We start from the raw sequence: 20796 nt of genomic DNA on the forward strand, positions 1-20796 counted from the left end.
ACAAATATCTGTTCATTCCTTTTATGTTTTTCTCTTGGGTCTCAACCTTCCAAGGTGCTGAGCACATTTATTTGATGCCTGTGGACTTGAGAGCACCAGCCCACTCTGAAAGGGTGCTCAGCTCCTCGTGAGATGGAGCTCCAAAACCCCCATTCTGCTCTCAGATGCCTTCACACAAATCTCAGGCAGAGTTGTGTCTGTGCACCTGAGGGTCGAATGTCCCCTAAAGTTGAAAAGCAAGTGGAGTGGAAAGCCATTTTCTTGACTGACATCCTGACAGTTTTTGCTTTTAAAGTGTATGTACACATCAAGATCTAAGTAATTTTCTTTCATTCTTTTTATCCTGTAGATCGCCAGTACCTACTGCAACATCTTTCCTCCCTACACAGCGACTCCAGCTTGGGAGGGCAGGGCTAAGGTTGTCACAGCTTTCCCTGTGGTGTCTGCCTGCCAAGTACAGCTCTGGAGTTAGCCGTGGGGTGTGAGGTGAGAAAGAGATTGCATGGTCTGGTTTTTTATTCACTGGGGCAGATGATTTGCCCACAGTTTGGGCATGCTACCCTCAATGGTGCTGCAGCCAGTAGACCACCTGCTACTGCTGCTGCATCGTGCTTCCATCTCAACCTGACCCAGGGGCATTGGGTTGGGAACCTTCCTAAAACCTCCCCAAATCTGTTTTTAATATAAACCCTCCAACAATAATTTGGCAATGGTTTTTTGGGGGTTTTTGGTCTTGTTATTTTTTCTTTTCTTTCCTTTTTTTTTTTTTTCCTGCAGTTTCAGCCTTGAATATGCCCCTAGCAAGGTACCTAGAGCAAATTTAGGTTAGTGACAGAGAAGGGAGTGTTTGAACTGACTTTCTGCCATGATTAGATAAAAACATGCTTTCCGCTTCTGCTGGGATTTTTATTGGCCTTGATGTAACAGATCACTCAGAGTTTCCACTTGCTATGGAAGTTTGGAGAGCATAGGAAAACTACTCAGTTTGGTTACATGGGCCCATGTTCTAGATTCTTTTTCTGACTTTTTCTTACTAGCATTTCTGACCTAATGTGTTTGTTTCTTTGCATTTGTAGATTTTCTCCAGAGGCTGCCTCAAGGCGAGGGCTGAGTACCGCAGAGATGAATGCAGTAGAAGCTATTCACAGAGCAGTAGAATTTAATCCACATGTGCCAAAAGTGAGTATTGAGAAAACATCGTTGTAGCTCTAACACAGCTGAGGATAGAACTCCTGATTTTTGTGTTAGAGTAATGAGTGATGTTGTGGAAAAGAGATCAAACAATGGAAAGGGAAAAAAGCTGATAGTATGCACAGTTTTTTGCTTTGCAATCTCATATTCAGGAGTGTGCAACTTGAAATTTTAGCTGATGTGAATTTCACCAAGTGCTGTGCTGCAGGCAGATCATGCATAAAGATAGATTATTATTTGCAAAATAGTCATTAAAGATCTTCTAGTTCAAAGTAGCATATTTTATTTGTTTTGATGATTACATGTAAGAAAATATTTTTGGCATACTGTACAAAAGAACCTATCTTTGGAGTTCATGGTGTACTCCATATAAGTTGCATTAGTAATTCCTTATGCAGCAACCTGTCATTAAATTCTGAGAATGCAAAGCTCAGAGAGGAAGAATTGCTGAGAACTGCAAAGTCAAAAAAAAAAAACCAGATTTGTGTTGTAATTCCCATACCTGCTCTCCAGGGTTTGTATCTCGGCAGTAAGAATGTTGCCAAGAGGTTGCTGAAGGCTAAAGGCAGATGTTTTTTGGCAGTTGGACCTTTTTGGCCTCTGAACTTCACCCCACAAACCTTTGGGCTAGTATTGCCCTTTGAAAGTAAGCAGTAGAAAACTGGGATGTGTTAATGTAGGGAGCCTTGTCATTAGGTACAGTTGAACACCAATTCTGGTCAAGATAAACCCAAACCCTCTTCCATATGTACCCATGGATTGCAGAAAGTTAATTCTCATGCACTGCAGGAATTAAATGTTTTCTCTCTGAGCTTTTTCTGTTATGCCAACCACTAAACAGCTGTCTGAAAATTAGGCTGTTGGCTTAATAAAATCATCTAGATTCCCTCTACAGGCAGTGGAAAGAATGAACTGCCTTAGTTCAGGTCATTCTTTTCCTCCTCAATGTTTCTACAGTGACTATGAACGGAGCAGTCCTTTTTTAGTAAAAACCTGATTTTTAGACAGCAAAGTTTAGGTGAGGATGAGTCCTTTTGTAATATTAGCTGAGCTTCTATTTTTGTGCCATACTGTAACAGGAATATCTTAAATGAAGCTTGATCCCGGGTTTACTTTCTTCCATCCCAATGGTTCTTGCAACAACACAACCATTGGTATTTCTCTTCTGCCCAGTTGCCAGTTGAGCTCTCTAGCACAGTCCTGCTCTGGGTGAACCTTTCTAAATGTTTTACTGAGGCCAGTTGGAGATCTTGCCAAGGCCAAATACCAGTTTAGCCTGTCATGAGCAGTCCTTTGGAGCCTGTTCCATTTTCCTCACTTACCTCCATGCTATTGATAAGTGTTTCCATCACATTCTCTTTTAAATTCATGTTGTTAATTGATTCCCTCTATTTTTCAAAGTCTGACACTCTGAAATTGAAAACCTTTCTGAAACATAAATTACCAGGATGACAAGGTAGTAATAGGAGCTAGGAGCAGACTCAGGAGGTTCTTTTAGTTCAGATTGTAACATTAAAACAGAATAGCCTGATACAGATTAATATACAGATTAATATACAGCTGATTTCACACTTATTCCTGCTGCTATTACCTAAAGGGTATTAAGGTGTGAAAGTTCATTTTTGGTTATAATTTTATGCAGTGTGTGGATATTACACCTCAACTTCCACTCAGTTGTAATTAAGTCATATCCCATTTGTTTTTAATGAAATGGGGTAAGTTTCAGCAAGCAGCATCACAAGAAATCTAACAGGGCCACAAAACAAATGTGTGTTCAGTGCTTCTTTAGGATCTAAATGTTAGTGAGTCTTTTGTTCAGTGAGGAAGAAATAAACGACAAAATGTGAAAAATTATTTAACATACTACACAAAAACTTAGGAGTTAAACAGAGAGGGTTGTACTGCCACTGAAGCTGTTATTCCAGAGGGGTTTTTATGAACATACTATATCATGAAGAGTGCATAATTTGTGGAGTGAATGGGGGAAAAGGTGTGTGTATACACACACACACGATTTCATCAATATTATTTATATGTGTTTGGGGCTTCCCTGCTTGAATGTAACAGGACTATAAAAAGCTAATGCTGATAAGCTACCACAGCTGTCTCATGGACATCTATCAGTTGTGGAACACTCTTCCTGAACTGATTTGCAGAGCTCTCTCCCTTCATTCAAACTCCTCCTAAAAAGCACTCCCTTGCTTTCTGTGATGTATGAGACTAGAGGTATTCATTAAAGAGAAAACAGATGATGGTCCATGTATCTGATTGTTAAAAGTGAGCCAAAAGTATGTCCTGCACACAGTTGTATGGGTTTGTATGTAAGCCAAGAGCTGAGCGGATTTGAAGAGAGTCTCTGCTGAAGTATGCTGCATTTCAATCAGACAACTTAAATATTGATATTACTTCAAGAAATGCCAATTTTGTCTATAAACAACCTCTTAAAAGGATGTAACAAATCATTGACTTAAACACTTCCGAGGATTCATCTGTTCTCTGTTGCATCCTTCTCAAATTTTTTCTTATTTATTTTGATTTTCTTAGTAAGAACTGTGTCTGTCCGTACGCCTGTGTGGTTTCTAGTAAGTTGTAGTTGCTAATAGAAACAAATAATGCAAACAAATTCATAGACCAGATGGGAAATTAATCTGTTCCACACACCCCATGATATTACAGAGAAACTATTTGAGATATGTTTGAGAGAGTTTTTAACTCTTCAGTGAGACGCTGATTTGTTGTATTTCCAGCAGAAAGGTCAAACCTCTTAATTACCACCAATTCAATGAGAGTTTGAAAGGTGACCTGAAAGTGGCTTCACAGGCATGTAGAAACCAGTATTTTGGAACTTCTTTACGGTTATGCTGTTCATCCTACTGGGAAAATGAGAGTTCCTGTTCAAACAATGTTAAATTCTCATGTTCTGGCCTGGAAGGATGCTGTCACAGGTGCAGGAGTGACTGTTGCCTGTTTGCCACCTGAGCTGTAATTTCAGAGCCAAATTGCACAACTGAGGAAAAGAAGGAAACCTGCCTGAGTTAGGTTAATTTATTTTATAAAAAGTCACTGGAGTAATATGGGATGCTAAATGCACTCCCAGCAGGAGAGAATTAGAAGCCAGAGAACTGTCAATATTTTGAAATAGATAATATATACTCGATCGATTTAAGCAAGAGAAGTATAAATTCCACCCTTTTGCACTTCATGTATACCAGGTCCATTGTCATTCTCCAAATGCTCATTAAAACACATTCCTGTAAGTTCCCAGAATGGCTGTAGCTGAGCTGTATCCATCGCAATGTCATGTAACTGGCCCAGAAGTCTTGTAGAAGTACATGAAACCTACTGTTACACTTCCTAACTCCTAAATATAGGTCTTTGACAAAAAGAGGTTAGGTTAGAGGGAGAGAAGAGAGGGACCTGGAAAAAAAAAAAAAAAGACAATCCAAAAAAATAATCCAAGCCAAAACAATGCAGTGGCAAAGGGCTAATTGAGCTATCTCATGATGGCAGAAATCATTGTGCAACTCCAGTATTTGCTTCTGATGTCATTGAGGCTGGGTCATAGAATCATCAAATCAAAGAAAATGCCAGGGTTGGAAAGGACCCACGAGGATAATCAAGTCCGTCTCCTGGCCCTGCACAGCACCATCCCCAAGAGTCACACTGTGTACCCAAGAGCATTGTCCAAAAGCTTATTCTGTCAGGCTTGGTGCTGTGACCACTTTTCTGAGGAGCCTGTTCCAGGGCTCAACAAGTCCTGCCACTGGTCACAAGAGTGAAGAGATCATTCTGGCTGAAATTTTACAGGCTGTTTGTTTCTGAGCTGGTTCATTTTTTAAAGGAACATTATAAGCCCAGATGGTGATGGCATTTTTTTTCTTGTTCTAGTTAAACTTCTTCATTTGTTCCTGAAAAACAAATGCAGTTGGAGAGGTGTTGTTCTTACCATCTAGATTTCCTCCATGAATGCCTAGTTCTTGACTAGGTTTCTTATTTAGCCTGTAGTTTGATTCTCCCTCTGAAGTGGAACCATGCTTGGGTTCAGAGTTCTGTCAGGATGAGAGAGGGCTCCCCTCTTCCCTGTGTTTTCAAAGGATTGATAAGGTATTGAAGTTTTGTTGCTTAAATTTTGAAGGTTGTGGTTCAATCTGGGTGGATGTCAGTGTATCAGGAGTTAGTTAACAGGGAGTCTGGCAAGAGATGTAGGTTACTAGTATGAATTTTAGTGCTATGATTGGATTTTGTGCCCCTGTTAGTCCTGTGACAACAAGGGCTGTGTTCTGGAATAAGGGCTTTGGAAATTTTGAGATACGAATAGTCAGATTCCCACCCTGAAGTCTTTGGTAGTCAAGAGAAGACTGCACTTGTCTAGGCTTTGATGAAGTGCAATAGCAGCCTCTTGGAAACTGCAGTCAGATGTCTTTGGTTGATTTTTCTCAAGAGCTGGAGATGTTTGTTGCATGCAGTAGTCCATCAGGACTGCAGTTCACACATTATATGGGCAGCATGAGGACTGCAGGTCATTGGATGATTTTTAAGGAAAGACCTTTTGAAATTATTATTATTTAGTTCATTTGACTGGAATTTGTCTCCTTGTCCAATACAAAACGTTTCAGGAGGACTGTGCTGGTTTCACAGACAACCTGCTAGAAACTCAGCACATTGCTGGGGCTCCGTCCTGCCTCTGAAGACACAGGACCAGCAGCCTGTAGTTACCAAAAAAGGGACTGCCCTTGGTTGTCTCCAGGTAGACCCTTAGCCCTGCCAACAAAACCTCCAGGAACCTGAACACCCTCTGGGCTCTTGAGCTTTCCTTGAAAATACAACAGTGCACCAATGGATATGATATTTGTGGACATCAAGACCATCCTAATTTTCATGGGCAGTCATATCCCTCCTTCAATGATAGTCAAGCCCTACTTACAGCTAGGCAGCTTTTTGGTACCCTTTACTAATGTTCAGAGAACTTAAGTAGATGGAGGCCTTCAAGTGCCGTCTCCCAAAACCATTTCTTTGAATTTCTTTGCTTGAGAAATTTGATCTTTTTTGTTTTGTAAAGTGCCTGATGAGAACTGTACGAAGTGTTCCAGACAGGGTCTCTCTGGGGCTGTGTACAGTCAGTGTTCCTGCTGGAAATGCCTCCAGAATAAATTAATTGACAGTTTGTGTGCCCAGAAGGTGTGGCTGACATTTATGCATAAAATAGAAACATTTATGAGTCACAAATGAGTCTTGAGTCACCTATCAACTTTGTATGGGGGTCTAATTGAATATCACCAAACCAGGTTATGGACTTCTTGTTCGGGAAGGTAGCTGTGATATGGTAATGAGGGAGGAGGGTTTCACATTTTTGATCTGAAGCACTTCTAAAAATAATTTCTTTCTGAAACTGAGAAAAATGCAGACTGAAAAGTCAACGAGTGAGGACTAAGCTTGATTGCAAGTGTCAAGATATATCCTTCCATCTGGTATTTCCACTTGATTTCTTTTTAATTGCTGATAGCAAGCAATACATAAGAATCAAAACACGCATTTTCTTTTAATGCTCCTAGAAATACAACATTCCTTCCTGGTTTTTCTTTCCCTACTAATGGTGACATGTCATTGGGTTTGTTTATGTTTTTTCCTTTGGTTGAAACATTTGAATGTTGAGAACTTATTTTCTCATTTAATTTTGCAGAAATATGGAAATAAAGGGTCAATGTTCTAAATTAATAAAACAGGTAGAAACCTGCAGCTCTTGCAGCTGTATTGCGTTCTGCTCAACAGGTATAATGTGTGCTTTTAAATGGGTGAGGCATTCATTAGGGCAGTGAATGTTTGCTGTATCCGTGTCAGCCTGGCAGCTCCCTCCCTCTTGTCAGCTCTTTATTCTGTTCTCTCTATGACCCTTAATCCTCTGGACTGCCTACTAAATGGCAACTTCCTCCATTAATCCAACTGCTCTGCAGCTCTCAGATTTTTCTGAAATGCTTTAGGCAAAATCCAGTATCACATCCAGCTACTCACACTGCTGATTCAGTTTCTCCTCTTTTAATAGTTACCCACATCAGAAACATGCGATTTCTCTTTGAGGTATTTATTTATTCCCCAGGATTGACAGTTCTCTGTTTTGATCATGAGCTCTTCTCATCCTTTACCTGCATGACAGCTCCATCAGACAAAGGGGTGACACTCTCTAGGGCATCCTCCACTAAATCATGCTGTTGGTGCTCATTTCCCTCTGCCCTTTTTGTTCTCTTTCCACAAGGCTGACTTCCAATCCTCATTCTGTTCTTTTGCCCTCTTTTCTGCACCAGCACATCCTGTTCACAAAAGCCAGCATTTATCAGGGGTTGGGCAAGGCTGACACCAGCCATGGTCCCCTTTTGCCTCCGGTGCCAGGTTGCCTCCTCATGGGTGCCTGCAGTAGGAAGTTGTCAGTCCCTGGGTGCTGCAGTCCTCCTCCTTCAGACCAGGCTGTAGCACAGGGTGAAATGGAGGGGCTGCACACTCCCTCCTTCACTGCCAGTGATCAGCCAAACCTTTCCTTTCCCAGCCTCGTGCTAGGGCCTGACTCACCTGCTGCCTGTTGTGTTAACTTGAACGGTCTGGTGGGGAGAAGGTTTGATCTTGGGCATCCTGGAAGAGAGCAACAGTTTCACTGTGCTGTGGAAGGGCAGTCAGCATACAGCTGGGAAATGTTCCACTCCTCAGGAGAGCTGACAAACAGGAGCTGATTCAGCAGCTTGTTTTCTGTTTTTCTGTAAAGGATGCCAGCAAGGGCATCCTTTACAGGAAAGGATTCATCTTCATCCTCTGCTGTTTCTTCCCCCTCCAGTAGCTGGAACATTGTGCCACCAGTGATGTCTGCTGAACTGGTGTTAGTTGTCCATCTAGTTCATGGATTGAGGAGGGAGGAAAAATCACCTGCTTGAGACCTCTATCTTTTCCTGTGTCATGAACCCTCTGTGTGTTTCATCTGTTTCTGCTGGGTGGGGTGAGCCAGTAATGGGCAGTTTTCTATGAAAATTGCTTGTGGGTTTAGTCAGTGGTACTTTTCATTTCAATGACACATCCAACAACTGTTGCAAGAAGCAAGCTTAAAGGTCCTATACTTTTACCCTCACCTCACCCCTGGTAATCAGGCACTTGTTACATTTTGTAACATTTTTACCTTGTAACTTGTTCTTAGCTACTTAGGTGGCTGCCAAGCTTGCATATTCATGGACCTCACAACCTGTTAATAGCATGCAGTAAATGCAACAACCTGTGCGCAAACTAGGAGTGCTATGTGTTTCCTTATAGAAAGACTTTGTGTATTAAAATGCTTAAAGTCTTCTTCATTTTATTATAAACACTTTAAATTAAAAAGCTCTTGTAATTAAACTCCACTTTCTGCTTTGAGCCCCTTTTTTTCATCTCCTTCAATAAGACAGATGTTTAATTTTGAATTTCTTTGTAGTCCCAATACTACTGCTGTAGAGTAGTATCTGACAGCATATCTTAGTCTTTGGGAATAATTCAATAGTTGTCTTCAAGTGCAGTTGGTGATGTTACACATTTGATGAAATCTTATGAGAAAAAGTACTTTAGGGAAATAGACCTTTCAGTGTGCATTACAGAATTGCAGTCAGCTTTCTGTGCTTTGTATTACCTCTGCAGTAATTGTGCTCTGCTTTTTTTATTTCAGTATCTACTAGAAATGAAAAGCCTAATTCTGCCCCCTGAACATATTCTGAAGAGAGGGGACAGTGAAGCAATAGCGTATGCTTTCTTTCATCTTCAACACTGGAAAAGAGTAGAGGGGGCATTGAACCTCTTACACTGTACATGGGAAGGCAGTAAGTAATCCTCTTTCTTACAAAGGAGCTACTGAAATATTTTTATTTAATTTAATTTAAAAAGTAATAGTTTTTGTCGAGTATAGTATGTGAGAATTTTGGACAGCTGTTACAACCTCACCATCATCGAAATATTTGAAATTTGAACTGAAAACACAGACTTTATTTAATGAGTAAAAGGGGTTTGAAGTCTTGTGTTTGCTGTTTAATACTGAAAAAAATTTCCCAGCTTCTTTGAGACGCGTTTTCTTGCTCATGGATAAGGAGATAATAATTTAAGTTATTTCATTCCAGAGATTTGTTTGTCATTATTTGAACGAATAGTTTCAAACTGAGAGTATATTCAGATTGGACATAAACAAAAAATATTTTGCAGTGAGGGTGGTGAGGCATTGGAACAGGTTGCCCAGAGAAGCTGTGGATGTGCCATCCCTCCCAAGTGTTCAAGACCAGGTTGGATGGGGCTTCAAGCAGCTTGGTCTAGTGAAAGGTGTCCCTGTTCATGGCAGTAGAGTTGGAACTAGATTATCTTTAAAGGTCTCTTCCAACCCACACCATTTTGTGATTCTGTGAATGCTTTGATATTTGGGAATTATGAGTGTGCCTTATAGACAGGTATATATTAATGTGTAATATAAAGCAATGCTGTATTTTTATGACTTTTTTTAAACTGACAAACTGCAGTGAATTCACTGAAGGATTGTTGGGATGCATAGGGGACTGGAATATGTCGTATAGGGCAAAATGCTGAGGAAGCTGGTTTTGTTCAGCTTGGAGAAGTCTTATGGTGGGTGAAGAGATGATCCATTTGCTGTCTTCCACCACCCAAGAGAGAGATGATGTGGAAGAGAGAGTCACAGTCTTCACAGAATGGCCCAGCATAAAGACAAGAAGCAATACACACATGTTCAAACCAGATAAATTTAATCCAGACCTAAGAATCATATTTTCACAGTGAGAGGGATCTGTGGGATCTCCTGCCCCAGAGATACTCAGAGCTCAGCTTGACATAGTTCTGAGCAATCCAACGTAACTCAGAAATGACCCTGCTTTGAGTGGGAGGTTGGAGTATATGACTTACCAAGTCATATACTAACCTTCTAATGTATCTTATCCTGTCTTTGAGACATGTTTTTTACCAGGTTTCTGAGTATTTAAAAGTACAAATTATAATCAGCCTTTGTTAGCCTTTTTTCTGATTTAGTGTAATCTAGGTCCCCATTTCTGCTCTGCTTTGTTCTATTCTTTTTCACCCTCTTGTGTATGTTATGACACCAACTTGATTGTGTGTGTGTTTTGCCATTTTTTGTCCTCATTTAGCTTTGATAGAAAATATTTTTTGTTACCATTTCCTATAGAAATGCACATAATACCTTCAGTGTAAAAGTGACTTACTATCTCAGTTACAGTATGAAATGACCTGAACTTGCCTACTTTGCAGTGTAGGCTCCCTGAGGGTGCTCTGGTTTTATTTCTTGGTGTATAGAACACCTTGCTCAGTAATCTATACCAGTGCTGCATTGTTCTCTGTCATATCTGCTAGCTCTTCTCCCATTATTCTCCCAGTCTGTTATTTTCTCAGTCATAGGTTCATTCCCAATGGCTTCTTTCCAGTGATTTGCTTTTACACAGTGTTCCTTCTCTTCTGGATTGTTGCAGAAGTCCTTTAGCTCAGGGCTTATTATTCCATCAGTAAAAGCAGATCTTCTTTTGCTTTGTCAGGCTGGAGAGCCCCTAAAGGGCTTTGTACCAGGACCAGGTTTGGCACAGGAGTGGCTGCCCTGCAGTCCTCCTGCCACGTGGGACACGAGTCATCCATGCCTGAAGGCAATATAGGGAATTCTCATCTAACTACATTCCCCTTCTTATTCTCTCCACATTCAGCAATTTGAACACATAATTTATTAGCTAATAGCTGTATAATAGCCTGCAAAGATGTAAATGAATATCGTTGCATAACTTCTGCAGAAAAATCCATAGTTCATTTTGTACAGTGACTTCAGAAAAATACCAACAGTGCACGAGTCCTCAAAATTTTTGTTCAGATTTTGCTCACATATGAAGAGGACCAAGGGTTTTAATGTTTTCACAGTGTGCAGTCCAATAATCATAATGTTTGGTCCATATCTTGACATCTTTGTATAACTAAGTGAAAACCAGTGAAGACATGACAGAGAAATTAAATGTAATTAAATACTAGTTTTAACCAACAGTCTACATATAATGCATGGTCAGTTGCCCTTGCTTTCTTTCTATGTGTTTGTAGGTATTTTATTTGTAGTACAGCTGTAAAAGCCCAAGTGCCACCACTGTGTTTGGGCCAGGTTCTCTGTACAGGAGGTCTATAGTTTCAAGTGTAACCAAGTTTCAGAAGTGTCTGGGGTGATGGTTTTTCACTATTGTTTTCTAAACTTGTGTCAAAATTCCTACTGTTTGCATGAGGAAAAGAAACCTAGGGGTTCCCAAATGTTCCAGCAGCTCTTGCAGCAAGTACATGGGTGAGTGGCAAACTGCCTCTGAGCTGCCTGAGTCAATTATTGTAAAATAGGATCAGATAATACCATAGGAGTGAGGCAGAGAAGTACCTACACAGGCACAAACTGATCCAGATGAACCAGGGCACTTTCTTCCATGGCTGATAACATTGCTAAATAAAGCTGTCTTGCTGTAAATATCCCGTAGTTGATCTCATGTCAAGCATGATTGCTTAAAGTAACATCTACCCAGGCATTTTTCACTTGTTTTGTAAAAGCAAGCTATTCACATCACATTTTATTTTTATTAAAATCTTAATATTATTGTGGCTTAGGGTAAGGTAGAAGAGGCTTGTCTGTTTCAATATTAGGCCAAATTGGAAGGAAAAACTTGTGTTAGGGATTTTGAAGAAATGAGAATTGAACACGTTTCCACATATGTTTTTGTACAGACACTCAAGTTTGTTGTGTGTTAAGATCATACACAGCTTGGATTATTGTATTTGTACTTGGCTTTTTTGGTTGCTATGGAGAAGGGTGGAATGCTGGAAGAGCATTACAGCCCAGGATGGTTTACAATCTTTCAGGATCTCTGCCTTCTTTACTATTGCTTTAAATGCAGCAATCAAGAAAAAATACCATAACATAATTGCACAAAAAAATACAGCTAACATAATTTCAAATGCAGTGTACACAGCTGAAAATATTGGGGGGAAATATTGAAGAAACAAATTCTTAAGTGACCTTGTGAGTGAGAGATAATGGAGTGTCATTGTGTGGCAGTGGGCTGTACCTAACAACTTCAGTGTACAGTGCTTCTGGGACATCTGTGGGGGAAAATACTGCTTCAGTGACTGATGTTCACAGGAGTAGTGAGAATAACATGTTGATGACATTTCAACAGTGAAAATAATATAAAGGATAATGGAAAAGGATGCCTTGATGCAAAGCTGTATTTCAGTCAAGTATTCTGATGTTTCCATAAACCACACTCAGATGGCCTATGCCATCAGCACTGTCAAGATTTAGTAATTAATTTCCCTCCCTCTCTGTTGTTATTTTAAATTTTAAAAATTCATAAGATTAAGTATTATTTAATCCATGACCTGAAGATTTATATTGGAAACCTGACTAGATATGCTGCATTTAGAAAGAATGCATGAGAGGAAACTGGGTTTAATAATTTAGTATTAATCTTTGAGTGCCAAATAGAAAATGAAAACATGACTGTGTTGGAAAACTGGTCCTCAGAGCTCATGTCATCAGTGTTACCTGGCTTGCTGGAGTGTGATGGAAAAAGAGTAGTGTATTTTTTCAATTAAAAACTTCTATTATTCTTGATGCACAGAGACTGAGTATTGGTCTGCATTTACAGGATTGGCTGTTCATTTTTGTAGGCTATACCTGTATATCAGATACATTTCTTTCCCCTGAAATTTAAAAATACTGCAGCCTAAAAGTCTAAGACAAAATGTATAATTGGCTATGGAATTGGAAGCATAATGGGCTTTGATTGTGCAACTATTTTTGTATGTCCTTGTAATGTGGTCTCACCTGACAGTCTCAAGAATAAAAATAAACATACGAATTTTTGTGATTAAAAGCTTAATGTAGATTTCTAGTTTGGCATTTCATTAAGCAATTTATATGCTGTTTGCAACCAAATATAAGAGTTTTGTCTGTGTTTGTTTTTCAGAATTGCAGGTATTCGTAAGTATGACTGTCACACTCATAGTAACTTTTGCACCATGTTTTCTTTTCAGCTTTCAGAATGATCCCCTATCCACTGGAAAAAGGACATCTTTTCTACCCTTACCCTATTTGTACAGAAACTGCAGATAGAGAACTGCTACCATGTATGTTCAATGTTTCTGTTCTTATGATTGACACCTAAGAATTGTTTACCTGAGTCTTGCAGCACCGGTCTCCTTTGATGCCTTTGAAATTGAGTACACCGGATTAGAATAACCAGATTGACAGTGAGCCTCTGGAGCTCCTGTGATGGTTCAGCACAGTTCATAACAATTAGCTGTATTTATTCTTCTTGACAGCTTACAGACAGGGAGAGAGATTACCAAAGAGATCCAAATCAGTTAGATCTTGCTATTCTCTCTTGCCAAGACACTGATCTTTCATCTGGGTTAACATCGCCTCAAACCAAAAGCACATTGTCACAGCCTTGTAGACACACAAGCTACTTGAATTCCGAGGCAGGATCCAACTAGCTTGAGGACAGCTGGATCATTCCTGCAGCTAGTACTCATGACAGGCTGTGCCTACATTTTCCAAAAAGCAGTTTAAATAGCAAGAAAGGGTTTTCTTCATGTCATGGCGTGTGCACTATTATGAAGAGATTGATGTGAAGTCATCTCAGTCACTTTTATGTGCGTTTATAGCTTGTATTAGGAAAGTGCCAGCAGTGTTCCCAGATACGGATATAAAGAGAGATCCAGCCCTCAGGAAGCATTACAGTCCAGGCTAATGAGACTCATTGCAGTGCATGCAGTGAAGCACAAGAATGCAGAGGAAGAGCCAAAGCAGCCAATCTTGCAGTTACACTTCATTCCCATGTGTTCTCTCTGTGGGACTTTATGTGAGCACGAGTGGAACACACACAAGTTTGCAGGGTCGGGGCAGGGGAGGGAAATAAAAGTTGATCAAAGGGAGAAGATTCTTCTCTCACCTTCCTTCTCCCAAAGGAAGAATAAAGAAAAATTTTTCTGGAACAGGTAAAATGAAGGCTGCTTCTGCTGGGAAGGCTGCTTTTGAGGGCATGTGCATCATTTATAGTCTTTCATTCAGAACCTTTCTGGTTTGGGCTGAAAAAGGTGTTGCCTCGTTTTAGAAGCCTGCATGAGTAAACATTAGGTGAGAATAATACAGCGAAAATCCACTCACTGCAAGTCTCTCCTTCACAGCACATTCTTGCTGATATTACGCAGAAATCCTTGGCAACTGACAGTATCTCCCCACCCCATTATAATCATCCTAATTATAACAACACCTCTCAGAGTGCTCTGCTTGCTTTACTCAGAGGGATGCTGAGCTGGGGAGGGTGGAGCGTCAGGAGATTCAGGAATGACAAAGTCATGCAGAATAGCTCAGCATTCTCTTTTTACATGCAAAACTAATTGTTCTTGTCAAATGTTACAGCTAACAGCGGGGCTCTTTAACAGCGTATGCAGGCAGTGTGTTCTGCTCTGGCAGTTATGGGAAATGCCTTCCACTGCAAAATCCCCTGGGTTAGAGGAGGGAAGGGTTTAGAATGCCGTGACAGACACAGGTGGGTTAGAGGGGTTTTGCATACCTGTCCACACTCTTTAATTGTGCATGTTTTATGGGAAAGCCAGCTGGAATTATATCAGAACACAACAATCTGATAGGCTCTCCAAATTAAAAATATCAATTACAAAACTTTTGCCCTGACTTGATAACAGACTGGGACTGCAGAGTTGAGACAGTGTGAAAAAGCAATGCAAGAAAAGTGCAAGAGATCCTAGACTTACAAAGTCCATCTTCTGGTACTTCTGATCTCTACATCTATTTTAAATCAAAGAGAAGTTGTAATCTATCCCTACTTTGGGGTTTTTTTTACCTGATCAAACTAGTAGACTCAAGAGTCATACATATTTTTAGGTTTTAATATTCTAATTTAAACTCTTACAAATTCCTGCTTTTGGTTTTGAGAAACACTCCACTTTGGATGAATGCAGTCATGAATGTTGCTGGATTACCCTGTGTTTATGTATGTCATCTGCAAGTACAAAGAGATGAGAGCTGATCATTGAAGCAAAAAAATTAGGCAAAATGGAAGAGTAATATTTCATATATATGAATAGCCATAGGCTTTGAGTATATGGGAAGCCTTGAGGTTGGTCCTATATGAGAAAAAAATGTTTCAAAGTTTGTATTTATCTTGTCTGTAGCTCTAAACTACAGACTGAAGGAGTGAAACAGACAGGTAAGAGTCCACCCCTCCTTTTGCCAGCCTAGAGGAATTTTCACCTTGAATCTGAGCTGCCATAAAAGTTTAAGGGTTATATCCCTCTGGTAAAATATTCATTATCGTTTTCTAAACCTTTTAGTCATCTCAGTGCTATTTTTTCCAAAGTCCAATGAAGGATTTTTTTATACCAGAGTCAAGGAAATGTCTGTATTCCTATCAGTGTATATTAACAAACACATTAAAAATTCACTGTTCATTTAATTTCTATTGTATTTAATTCATTTAAAATACATGCTTATATGTCCTGCTCTTAGGATAATTTTTCTTGCTCTGCATATAAAACCCTCAGAATTTACAGTTACAGAGGCTTTGGTTTTACAGCCTGCTTTAACTGGTCTGCAGCAATGCTTCCATATGGTTGGGCTCACTGCTGCTCCCAGGCACGTTTCTGCACTCTGTGTATCAGCATTAGCAAACATGCAGCCATGGGGTTAGTACATTAAAAAAGAAAAGGAGGTTTTATTTCTAAGTCTGTTTTCTGGGATTAGCTGTTGCAGAGGGGCTTTATATTACTGGTGACACAAGGGAGACAAAAGTGATGTGTACATAGCACCAGCGTAAACCAGAAACATGATCTTTAGAGAGAATTACTTAGCAGAAACAACTGACACAACAGTTATGTCCTTAGATGTATCAGACCTTCCATCTTCTTCTTCTTCAAAAGCATCTTTCTGTATCTCTGGTTGTTCAAACTATGTAAGAACATTGGTTTGTTTTTGCTTAGTGTTGTGTTTTGATTTTTTTTCAATATATAATGAATGTTTCTCATATGTTTTTCTACAGCATTTCATGAGGTTTCAGTTTATCCCAAGAAAGAGCTTCCCTTCTTCATCCTCTTCACTGCTGGACTCTGCTCTTTCACAGCCATGCTCGCCCTCCTGACACATCAGTTCCCAGAGCTCATGGGGGTCTTTGCAAAAGCTGTGAGTATTCTCTGCTGCTGCTCCCTTCTGGTAAATAAAGACACCAGTGCAGGAAAAGCTGAGCTCCATCCCGCCAGGTGTTAAATATCTGCCTACTCAGAAGCATCAGTCCATATCTGAGCAGGGGATATGTGCACAGCTGTCAGGGCTGCTAATCAGTAAGACCTGCCTGTTTGTCTTCTCTGGTTTATGTGGCTCTCTTGTTAGGTTTGATGTCTTGTGATTTTCCTGAAAAAAAAACAAGGGCTGGTGGGAGAAGTGGACATCTGTATTTTCATATATCATCCACTAAAATAAACTAATTACAGTTAGTTATTAGTTATTGGAACCCCTCTATTTGCGTAGAGTCATAATGGCTGATGTGATTTCCAATGCAATAGAAACTCTCAGTATGAGCAGAAATAGAGTGTACTGTTAACCAGGACAAATTTCTGCGTTTTTTCCCTGAACTGACAAGGAGGAAGTAGTCTCAGTATTTCCCTCATAACTTTCCTGAACTACATCCAGAGAAGAGTCTCCTAATTCTGCTTTTTCAATCCACCAAGGATTAATAAATTTTGGAGAATGGGAGGGGGAAGAGCCATGAATTATTCTAAACCAAACTTTTTTCTTTGCAAAACCAAGAACATCACTGCTCCAGCATGCTAGGAGATGAAAATTCCACTAACATAAAAGCTCTAGGACAGTAAAAAATTCCTTCTTCAGTAAATACTGTATATCTTCCATTGTAAAATATTTTCTCAAATATATTTGTCTCTATTTTAAGTCTCATGTTTCCAAACTGGCCTCCTGGCTTTGTTTTTAATGTCTTTGGTACTTTTGATTTGGGGTATAAGGAGTGGGCTGGAGGAGGCCAGGCTGAAAGGTTTTGGCAAATTCCAGATTGTCAGTACTCTTTCAAACCCTTTTGCAAAGGGCAAGAGACTCCCTTTGCAGGTGAGCTAGTCTTGTGTTGTCCCAGGCCTGTGAGTGGGGTCTGGTACAGCAATGGTTCATGCAACAAGACTTCTGTTCATTAGCTCTAGAAGACACAAAGTAAGATCAGTTGTAGCAGAAGATAGCTCTTCTTTCAGCAAAAAGTGCTGAAACATACCTGAAATATTATTACTTTTTCTTGTTTCTTGAGTGTGTACGTAGGTGTTAGGTAGACAATACGTGTTAAATTTCTCTGTAAGGCTTTTCTTGGATTCAGTGGTTGGGTTTTTTCTGTTCCTTAGTTAGTGAAGTTACTGAAATGTATGACCCTTGTTTGGCTCTTTCAATCAAATCTTTAGTATACTGTCACAGCTGTAAATCCCAAATCTGTCCCTGTTAGCCTTGTTCCTGTGTTTATCAGCCTTGTATCCTGAACAAAGACTATATGCTGGCAGCATAATGAGATTTTGTACTCAGTTCTTCTGCCACAGAAGAAGTTAACATGTATTTCTCAAATGTATTAATAATTAATTAAAATTAATATGTATTTCAATGTGTATTTCAGCAGTGCTTTGAATACCTGAGTTCTGTGACATGTAGCTGCCAGTGGTTTTTTTCCTGTAATAAAATGTCCTCCATCTTGATTTTTTCCATATGCCTGTCTGAACACTAATATATTGAAGACTCTTTGAATGTTGTGTTCTGTACTAGAGAGAAGATGTTAAGATAAATTTTAGTCAGTGATGCAGAGTATGTTAGGATAAATTACAGTTAGTGCTGCCTCAGTGGATAGAGCAGATCTGTAGATAACCCTGAACCATTTTAAACCTGAATGTCAAGACACGCTGTTTGTCTCTGTGAGGTGGTGTGGCAAACCCCTGTTATGAAACAGCCTCTCTTTCTCTTCACTGGGTTTTGGGTTGAGCTTTTAGTGGCTTCAGTGTGAGCTTCAGTCCAGGATGTGAGATGTGTGGAAACTTTTGTTACTCATCACTTTGATCTTTGTAAAGATGGGGCTCTTGCTTTCTTTACTGCAAAATCCATAAATCTCTGTATGTGCAAAGTTCAAGAATTTAAAAGTCTTTATGTGTGAATTATGCCATTTTTATCATGCTGGAGGATTTTACAGAGGAACACAGCAAGAATATCTTATCTTATTGGACAGCTTTCTCTTGAGGTGTATTGTGTCCTGGATTTTGATCTGAATGTGTATCTGATTTCTTTGCAGTTTCTCAGCACCCTCTTCGCCCCTTTAAATTTTGTGATGGAAAAAGTAGAAAGTATCCTGCCCTCCAGCCTGTGGCACCAGCTGACAAGGATCTGAGGGAGCATGCCCGCTGACTGACTGCTATGACATCTTCTGTGCCAACCTTTTGTTGACCACAAGAAAGCATGATAAAAAAGGGAAGCAGTTATAAGACTTAAAAACTCTTCATGGATTGTCTGTTCTCATATAAAAACTGTTTTGTTGTACAAAATACATTGATGTTAGGTTCTATTATATTTTGCCTTCAGAAAAGAAAAAAAATAAACTTTTGTGTATTGTAGCATTGCTGTCTTTCAACTTTTTCAGAACACAGATCCTAGGTTTTGGTTTTTAAACCTGTGGTATCTGTTTGACCATAGTCAGGGTATAGCTACACATTCAGATAATGAAACATTCTGATAATGTTACAATTAAACAACTTGGTCGCTGCCTTTTCTTATAGAATTCAGTTAGGGTGGGGCCCTCACTTCTGCAGTCTAGATGAGGCTTCTAGTTAAAGCTCCTGCTTTAAGCAGCTTTAGGCTCTCCAGGCAGTTTGGAGGGCACACTGGGCTTCTGATTCCCTTCTCTGCACAGAGGCCACCATGTCCTCATTTGAATTTTCAAGAAGCTTCAAGAAGCCCACGTACTTGACAGATTTTCTTCACACCCCTGGTGTTTCAGGTACCTTCTGAAGGCTCATTAGGAAAATTGGTGCTAGTTCATGCACAATTAATAGAGAGGCTGGTGTTTCACTATTAGTGCTTACCTCAGGAAATCTTATCCTTGTGCTGTGACTGTTTAGACTAAGTATTCATTAATGACTTAGCCACTGTTGATGGGAACTTCTGAGTCCAGCTCTAAAATGAAGATTTTGATCTGGAAGTTGAAGGAAGCAGTCCTTTCTGTCAAGAATTTGAAGTGCATCCTTACAGATGCCTCAAGGATTTTTTTTTCCAGCTCACCTTCCAGATAAGGAAGCATAACCCTGAAGCAGTGGATCAAAAATGCCACTTCACCATTTCAACTTCACTGTTGCTCTTAAAATGCTGAGCAGTTTAAGGGACTGTGATCACCAGCAGATAAGTTTGTTTATCAGTGAGGAAATGAGTGAGCAGACAAAACTCCCAGTACTAGAACTGGTATAAAAGGAAAGTGTTTCTTAGCAATAGAAGATGCATTACATTATTTCACTTGATCACAGACACATTAGTCTAGTAGAAGACAGATGTTTGTTCAAGTGAGCAGAAGTACAATGCAAACACTGCTGTGCTACAAGATTAAAAAAAGGCAGCCCCACGCCAGGAGAAATCAGCTGTAAGAGTGAGACCCAAGGTCTAGAGGACCAGAGAGCACCACAGACAAATGTTAGACCTGGTGAGGCTGTTGGGGGTTTCCATACAGGTTTATCATCTCTGGCTGTTACTCCTGCAAAACAATTCACTGTAATGTTGAAATTAGTCTGGGTTGCAGTTAATGTAGGATGTGACATAAGATTAGAGGTAATGGACTGCTAGTTGATAAGCATGTGGAAGTATGAAATGGAGCAATAGCTGAGTTCTCCTATTTTCATCTGAATTGCTAGAGCAGCCACAGAAAACACCCTCACAGCAGGTGCTGCGGTGTATCTCCAGCTGAAAAACTAGGGATAACCATACTGATTTGTTTGCCCCAAAACAGCACTGTCAGAATTATTTAAGGCTGCTGAAAATTAGAAGTATCAGGCACAGTCAGCTCTTGTCCTGTGCTGCTTTGTATCACTTACTCCCAGCCACCTGTACCCTACATTTCAAAAGAATAAATTGCTGCGATTCACAGTCCTAAACGTAAATGTGCTTGCATTTGCACATCAGTGTTTACTAACTATATACAAATCTCCATGTTTGTCAGCAGCTGAGGTAGTAGTTTGGCCTTCTATTCGAAGATACTATGATCTGTGTGGGAATTGCTGTCTGTATTACTCTGATAAAAAGGAATGCTTAACTCCTTGAAGAATCACATCCTTTTCTTGAACTATGGGGAATATTTAGGAATTCAAAAATAACTTTATGCAATTTTATTTCTGCTATTTCTAGTATCTATCACCCTAATAAGCAGTGATGGGCCATGGATTTTTTTATCTGGAAAATCTCTCTTTAATTATAATTCTAGGCATCTGGAAGACTAGGCAAATCAGACAAAAGAATTTTCTTTTTCATTGGGCAGAGGTTATTGCCTT

At 39.7% G+C, this 20796-nt stretch overlaps 1 protein-coding gene across 5 annotated transcripts in view; it reads left to right on the forward strand.

The window, feature by feature from the left end:
* Positions 1 to 18879, forward strand: part of ST7 (suppression of tumorigenicity 7) — a 125939-nt gene extending 107060 nt beyond the window's left edge. For all 5 annotated transcript variants that reach the window (XM_041471466.1, XM_041471464.1, XM_041471461.1 and 2 more), the window contains 5 exons: positions 1077 to 1179; positions 8864 to 9014; positions 13252 to 13344; positions 16278 to 16417; positions 18561 to 18879. In XM_041471466.1, the coding sequence (XP_041327400.1) occupies positions 1077 to 1179; positions 8864 to 9014; positions 13252 to 13344; positions 16278 to 16417; positions 18561 to 18656 (583 nt within the window). In that variant the 3' untranslated portion in view covers positions 18657 to 18879. The remainder of the gene's footprint in view (positions 1 to 1076; positions 1180 to 8863; positions 9015 to 13251; positions 13345 to 16277; positions 16418 to 18560) is intronic.
* Positions 18880 to 20796: the final 1917 nt, after the last annotated feature.

This window comes from Pyrgilauda ruficollis, unplaced genomic scaffold (assembly GCF_017590135.1).
Source record: "Pyrgilauda ruficollis isolate IOZ18807 unplaced genomic scaffold, ASM1759013v1 scaffold27, whole genome shotgun sequence".
Lineage (NCBI taxonomy): Eukaryota > Metazoa > Chordata > Aves > Passeriformes > Passeridae > Pyrgilauda > Pyrgilauda ruficollis.